Source organism: Triticum urartu, chromosome 4A (genome assembly GCF_056163025.1).
Source record: "Triticum urartu cultivar PI428250 chromosome 4A, HENAU_Tu73, whole genome shotgun sequence".
In the NCBI taxonomy this organism is placed as follows: domain Eukaryota; kingdom Viridiplantae; phylum Streptophyta; class Magnoliopsida; order Poales; family Poaceae; genus Triticum; species Triticum urartu.
Window position 1 is genome coordinate 35,658,702 of NC_141876.1, and position 7,846 is coordinate 35,666,547.

Genomic DNA, 7,846 nt, shown 5'->3' on the forward strand with positions numbered 1-7,846 from the left:
GGAGGAGAAAACTTAACTAGCGTGGCTCGGGCATTTCATCGAACACCTCACGTGCATAGGAGATGAGGTAGAGCATCCAAATGTCCTTCCCTCGCCGGCCAAAAAAACAGAGCAGTGTGGACTGCTCTGCTCGCCGGCGAGGGGGTATATATAGACAACTCATTGGTCCCGGTTCGTGACTGGAAACGGGACTAAAGGCCCCCCTTTTGTCCCGGTTCTAGGCAAGAACCGGGATCAATGGCTGTGGGCCAGGAGCGAGGCCCATTGGTCCCAGTTCGTGCCTAGAACCGGGATAAATGGGTCCACATAAACCGGGACAAATGCCTCCCGAGGCCCGGCCGGGCCCCTAGGCGCACGAACCGGGACGTATGCCCCCATGGGTCCCGATTTTTGATTGAACCGGGACTAATGGGCTTGACACGCTCGAAGCAAAAAGCCATGTTTTCTACTAGTAAATGTACCGCTAATTAGTTGCACCCTAGCAGCGCCCGGTTTTGGCAATGTCACTGTGGACTCCTGGTTTATACTAACAGGTGATTTTGGTCCAATGAAAATTGTCGTTGTTTTGTCAGTATCCGGGGAGTCACTAACGAACAGTGACCCCTTTCAGGGGACCTTGAGGGGTCACTTTTGGTCGTCAAAAAAAAGAGATTGTAGCAAAACAAATGAGTGGATCCAGCAAACAAAAAACCTGGTTCCAGCATACCCCACCGGTTTCAGCACAGACTCACCGCTGTCGTGGCTGATTGCAGCTTGTCCATGGCGACAACGAACCTGGCTGCGGTGGCCATGGAGAGGGCGTGCAACCAGCTGCCGCGGACAAGGAGACGAGCGCGTCCATGGCTGCAGGCGGCGGACAAAGGAGACGAGCACCCCATGGCTGCGTGCGGCGGACAAGGAGACGAGCGCCCCATGGCTGCGTGCGGCCATGGATAGTGGTGCATCCAGCACAGACCAGAGGCGACAAGCGGGGGAGAAGACGCAGCTAAACGAAGTGATAAGGAAGAGATGTAGCGGGTCGCGGGCGGTGCCTGGGCCCTAAACCTGGTAATAGTTTGTAATCCAAACTAAACCCAGGCCAAACCATACATGTATAGGTCCAGCGATCAAACCAAACCAGACCAAATTGCAAAAACTACAATCCAAACCAACCCAAACTGTATGTATTTTCAAGCCAAATCCATCCAGACCATTTTCTACATACAGTTTGAACCCAAAGTTTCAAACCATGGGTCACTCAGCAGCAACTGGAACGTTGAACCCCAAACTTAACCTGTACATACAGAACTACGAAAGATACGAGGCACGTACGAACAGCGGCTAGCTTGCTGTGTGCTTGTAGTCTGTGCGTGTGCACCGAAAGAGCAGATGGTGGCGCCGGCCGCGGAGACGCTGGCCATGATCCTGACGGGAGTCTTCCAGTTCCTCATCAGCTTCGTCTCCGTCGGCCACATCGGCAAGGTCGAGCTCACTGCCATCTCCATTGTCAACAGCGTGCATCTCCATTGTCAACAGCGTCATCGAAGGCCTCGGCTCTGAGCTCCTCGTGTTCTGCATGAAGGAGCTGACTTTTGTCACCGGAGATCTCGGTGATGGCGGGGCGGACGCATGCTCATGTGGCTCGTCTGCGACGGCGGCGGCTGCATCTAAACCTAGCGCTGGTCTTGCCTAACGGGGTGAGGTCAAACTGGTCGCTATATTGGTTTTTATCCATGGACTGAAACGGTTTGAGACCAGTTTGTCTCCGTCCAGACCAAACCAACCCAATCTATTAATTACAAAAGCCCACACCAAACCAAATTATAATAGGGGCTCAACCCATTTCAGCCAAACCAAAGCAGCCCAAGAGCAAAACCAAATTGAAACTATGGTTCTAAACCAAACTATTCACAGGTTTACTGGGCCCCCAATATCCACGTGTTTAATCCCCGTGTGCGATGGCGTGGCTAGAGCAGGGGCTTCGATCGTCAATAGATCGAGCCGCACGCGCACGACCGGCCGAACACTTCGACCGGCGCACCGTTCGTAAACGTTTTCCTTGTAGAAAAGGGGGCAAAACCGTGACATTCGTTGTTTGGCGAGGAAAGTCTAGACGTGTCACCGTCTTGAAACCTCCCAAGTCGAAAACAGCAACGCGTCCCGATCCATTTTTCTTTGGAAGACGCACACGTCCCTATACTTTGCCCTTTGCCTGCCTCCTTTGCTCTGCGCATGCAACGAGTCACGGTGGCACAGCCAGACTTTTCACCAGTCCCAGAGCGGCGCGTGTAAGCGGTCCCGACGTGCGCGCGCGCCACGATCCGCCGAGCTTTCGAGGCGACCTCCCAACGTGCCACTCTCGCGACGCGCCACCGCAAGCACCAGCCACCGCTTATAACCTCGCCCCAGCCGGATGCTGTGAAGCCACCGCCGTCTTCAGACGAGCTGTTTCCTCTCATGTACTCGCTCAGGCTCGCTACCAGCGGCAGCACAGCACTCGGCTTCACGCTCGGCCGGTTCGGCGGGAAGACAGGCGGCGGCGCCGCAGCAGGAGGACTAGCGGCACCCGCAGCGGCGGCGCACGTAGGGAGGAGGAGCGTCTCCGCGACGTCGAACGCCGCCGCGCCGGTGCCAGGCGACCAGGGCGTCGGCATGGACCCGAGCAAGCAGCAGCAGCAGCACAAGCCCCACGCGCCGGCGGGGGGACAGCAGGGCGACGACGTGCACAAGACCACCACTGCTCACGGGTAAATTTCTCTGCACCAGCTTGTCCTCCCCTCCCGTTGAGGAGTTGGCCGGAAACTTGACGGTGTCCGGTGTGTTGGTGTGGCGCAGGGACGTGATGACCCACTCGTTCGGGGAGGGGTACTCGACGAGGTCGGACGAGGAGGGGTTCGGAGGGGTCTACGGCCAGAACGACCCGGTGCTCAACCCTGGGACCGAAGTGCACCCCAACCATCCTGGTAACCTATTTATCTGTATTTTGAACAATCTTAGGGTTCTAGCATCTGTGATGGTGGCATGGTGCGAGTGGTGAATTGATCCGCGTTTTCATGTGCGCAGAGTATGACAAGTCGCAGGGATCGGAGGTGAAGGAGAAGGAGAAGGCGCGCCATCTCAAGGACGACAAGCACGCGACCTAGGATGAAAGTCTAGATTGCTAGGTGGGAATCAATAATTTGGATTATGGTAGATGTTCAGTGTTTAGTTCGCTTTGTTTGGTCGCCATGAGGTGTCAGGCTGCTACTGAAGTTCGCTGTGATGTGAAATTAGTACTGGTTGTAAGTTTCTTCTGCAAGAAGCTTATATGTGCGTGCGTGCGTGCTGACTTTATTTGCTTGTGCTCGTGCTGCTTGTGTGCGAGGAGAAATTCGCTAGGACGAGTGTTTAAGGCTCAGCTGTGTGCTGACATTTCTGTGTTCTCAATAATCAAAATGTTCACCTGCCTGCGCCTATATCAGACCAGACGGTGTCGGACATAGAGAGCTACTCTCTCCTGGATTGCGTTGGATTGTGTCAGACAGCAAATTACACTTCAAACATGAACCCTAAATAGAATTGGCATATATCCCTTGTAAGAAAAAGGGGTTTCCAAGAAAGAAAAAGAAATAAATGAGATAAAGAGAGAAATAAATGCCAACAACCACATATCGACAAAACAAAGATGGCCAGGTGCTGTACCACCGTACTTGTAGCACCTCGAGGCATCGCGTACTGAGCAGTACCTTCAGGAAGGAAGGAAGGAATGTCACTGAGCAGTACCTTCAGGAAGGAAGGAATGTGACGATGACGCCACTGCAGCCGCGCTTCTAGCACTTCGAGGCGTCACGTACTGGGCACGTACTGGGCAGCATCTTCAGGAAGGAATGCGACAACGACGTCATTGTTGTCCGAACAAGTCCAAGGGTTTCTCTTTCTGTATGTAGAGGGCAATGGGGAAGGGAAGGTATGACGGTGTCATCGCGTTGATGATGGACGAGCCATCAGGGATTTCTCCCACCCAAACGACCACCACCACCCCAAACAATCAGAAGTGCACCATCAAAACTGCCGCCCACCAACATGTGCCACCACGGTCATCGAACCATCAATGCCGCCTCTCTGAGCCACCGACACGAGACCTGGGAGAGGGGACCATCAATGCCGCCTCTCTGAGCCACCGACACGAGACCTGGGAGAGGGACGAAGAGCCAACGGGCTCGGGGGCATTCGCCACTCAGTCGACGGGTGGGGACTACCACCATCGCTGTCGTGGAGCCGACCGGATGGGACGACAGGAGCTTATCAGGCCCGCATAGGCCTGGCCGGACCTCGAAGGATCCGGACAACCCCTGTCATCATGCTGCAGCACATCGGCCGATGAGGCCGCCACCGCCCGCAACCCCCGACGCCGCGCCATCTCCATCAGAGTCGCGCCACCGTGCGCCGAAGCACCGGCCTGCCCTGATACGTCTTCGTTGTATCTATAATTTTTGATTGTTCCATGCCAATATTCTACAACTTTCATATATTTTTGGCAATTTTATACTATTTTTGGGACTAACATATTGATCCAGTGTCCAGTGTCAGTTCCTGTTTGTTGCATATTTTTTGTTTCGTAGAATATCCATATTAAACGGAGTCCAAACGGAATAAAAATTGACGGAGATTTTTTTTGGAATACATATGATTTTTGTGAAGAAAAATCCAGCGAGACGATACTCGAGGGGGCCACGAGGCAGGGGCGCGCCCCTGACCCTCGTGGCCACCCGTAAGGCGGTTGATGCCCTTCTTTCGCCGCAAGAAAACTAATATCCGGATAGAGATCGTGTTAAAATTTCAGCCCAATCGGAGTTATGGATCTCCGGCAATATAAGAAACGATGAAAGGGTAGAATTTGAGAACGCAGAAACAGAGAGAGACAGATCCAATCTCGGAGGGGCTCTCGCCCCTCCCACGCCATGGAGCCATGGACCAGAGGGGAAACCCTTCTCCCATCTAGGGAGGAGGTCAAGGAAGAAGAAGAAGGAGGGGGGCTCTCTCCCCCTCGCTTCCGGTGGCACCGGAGTGCCATCGGGGACCATCATCATCACCGCAATCTTCACCAACAACTTCACCGCCATCATCACCAACTATTCCCCCCTCTATGCAGTGGTGTAACCCCTCTTTTACCCGCTGTAATCTCTACTTAAATATGGTGCTCAACGCTATATATTATTTCTCAATGATGTATGGCTATTCTATGATGTTTGAGTAGATCCGTTTTGTCCTATGGGTTATTTGATGGTCGTGATTGGTTTGAGTTGCATGTTTTTCTATTGGTGTTGTCCTATGGTGCTCTCCATGTCGTGCAAGCGTGAGGAATCCCCGTTGTAGGGTGTTGCAATACGTTCATGATTCGTTTATAGTGGGTTGCGTGAGTGACTGAAACACAAACCCGAGTAAGGGGATTGTTGCGTATGGGATAAAGAGGACTTGATGCTTTAATGCTATGGTTGGGTTTTACCTTAATGAACTTTAGTAGTTGCGGATGCTTGCTAGAGTTCCAATCATAAGTGCATATGATCCAAGTAGAGAGAGTATGTTAGCTTATGCCTCTCCCTCATATAAAATTGCAATAATGATTACCGGTCTAGTTATCGATTGCTTAGAAACAAATAACTTTCTCGTAACAAAAAGCTCTATATTAAAACTAACCTAGTTGTGTCTTTACCTAAACAGCTCCTACTTCTTATTTACATGCTCTTTATTATCTTGCAAACCTATCCAAAAACACCTACAAAGTACTTCTAGTTTCATACTTGTTCTAGGTAAAGCGAACATCAAGCGTGCGTAGAGTTGTATCGGTGGTCGATAGAACTTGAGGAAATATTTGTTCTGCCTTTAGCTCCTCGTTGGGTTCGACAGTCTTACTTATCGAAAACTGTTGCGATCCCCTATATACTTGTGGGTTATCAAGACCTTTTTCTGGTGCCGTTGCCGGGGAGCAATAGTGTGGGGTGAATATTCTCGTGTGTGCTTGCTTGCTTTATCACTAAGTAATTTTTATTTGCTGTTCTTAATTGTTTTCTATCTTTAGTTATGGATAGGAAACGCAAAATACCAAAAAAATTAGTTGTACCTACTGAACCAATGGTTGAAGAACCACTCAAAATCTACCACACTCCTGAAGTTTATTACTTGAATCATCTTTGATCCCTATGTGCTCGTGCTGAAACCCCAACTAGCTTAGTTGAGGGCAAATCTTTAGATGAGCATGCTTGTTATGTGCGACACCGTATATCTGAAAAAGGGAAACTTTTACTAGGTCAAATTCATCGTTTGCAATGCTATGCTTGAAATTTATGTGAAATATATGATATTACTTGTTGTTCTGAAAATCCTAAGAAACACCTTCCCTACCAATGTGAGTTTATTGATAATGGAATCGTATCTTCGTATGCCAAGGGTGTTTATATTTACTATGATGTTCAACAAATTGAAGAATTTGTTGCTTTTAAGGGTGCTTATGAAATTGCTTCTTTGATTGAAACGTATGATGCTACTCTTTACAAATCTGAAAATTTTGACATACTTAAATATTGCTTTGATAATTATGCTTCAATGCCTATGTTGAACCATATATTGAGGACTACTCCGTTGTCCCAGAAGAGACTAATATTTTGCAGGAATCTATGAAAGAAGAAATTGATGAAACTGTGAGCTCCTTGGATAAAAAAGATGATGAGGAGAGCGGAGAACAAAAGGAGGAAGAGCGGATTAGCTACCCGTGCCCACCTTCTAATGAGAGTAACTTTCCAACTCATGCATTGTTTAATTTCCCTTCGTGCTTACCGAAGGATGATTGCTATGGTGATTGTTATGATCCCGTTGATTCTCTTGAAATATCCCTTTTTGATGATGCTAGCTATACTTGTGGCCAGGATGCCAATATGAATTATGCTTATGAAGATGAACTTGCTATAGTTCCTTATGTTAAACATGAAATTGTTGCTATTGCACCCACGCATGATAGTCCTATTATCTTTTTAAATTCTCCCAACTATACTATATCGGAGAAGTTTGCCCTTATAAGGATTATATTGATGGGTTGTCTTTTACTACTACACATGATGATTTTGATGAGTATAATATGCATGTGCTTGCTGCTCCTACTTGCAATTATTATGAGAGAGTAACTATATCTCCACCTCTCTATATTTCCAATACAATAAAATTGCAAGAAATTGTTTATACTATGCATTGGCCTTTACTATGTGTACATGAATTGTTCTTTTATGACATGTCGATGCATAGGAAGAGAGTTAGACTTCGTTGTTGCATGATATATGTTACTTTGTGCTCACTGCTAAATTACAAATCATTGCTAATTAAAATTGGCTTTGATATACCTTGGGATCCGGGTGGATCCATTATTTAAGCACTATATGCCTAGCTTAATGGCTTTAAAGAAAGCGTTGCCAAAGAGACAACCCGAAAGTTTTAGAGAGTCATTTATTTCTGTTGAGTGCTTTCATATAGTTTAAAAACAACAAAAATTGCTAGGTGGAAGGAGAAGGAGAAGGTGCGCCATCTCAAGGACGACAAGCACGCGACCTGAGATGGAACTCTAGATTGCTAGGTGGAAATCTATAATTTGGATTATGGTAGCTATTCAGTGTTTAGTTCGCTTTGTTTGGTCGCCATGAGGTGTCAGGCTGCTTCTATTCCAACTGCCAGCCTGCTATTGAAGTCCGCTGTGATGTAAAATTAGTACTGGTTGTAAGCTTCTTCTGAAAGAAGCTTATATGTGGGTGCGTGCGTGCTGACTTGATTTGCTTGTGCTCGTGCTGCTTGTGCAAGGAGAAATTCGCTACGACGAGTGTTTAAGACTCAGCTGTGTGCTGAC

At 48.5% G+C, this 7,846-nt stretch overlaps 1 protein-coding gene across 1 annotated transcript; it reads left to right on the forward strand.

The window, feature by feature from the left end:
• The first annotated feature begins 2,375 nt into the window (after positions 1 to 2,375).
• On the forward strand, positions 2,376 to 3,487 carry LOC125527721 (uncharacterized). Its single transcript, XM_048692238.2, has 3 exons — positions 2,376 to 2,726; positions 2,815 to 2,942; positions 3,043 to 3,487. The coding sequence occupies exons 1-3, from the start codon at positions 2,437 to 2,439 to the stop codon at positions 3,120 to 3,122; spliced, it is 498 nt and encodes a 165-aa protein (XP_048548195.2). The 5' UTR covers positions 2,376 to 2,436; the 3' UTR covers positions 3,123 to 3,487.
• Positions 3,488 to 7,846: the final 4,359 nt, after the last annotated feature.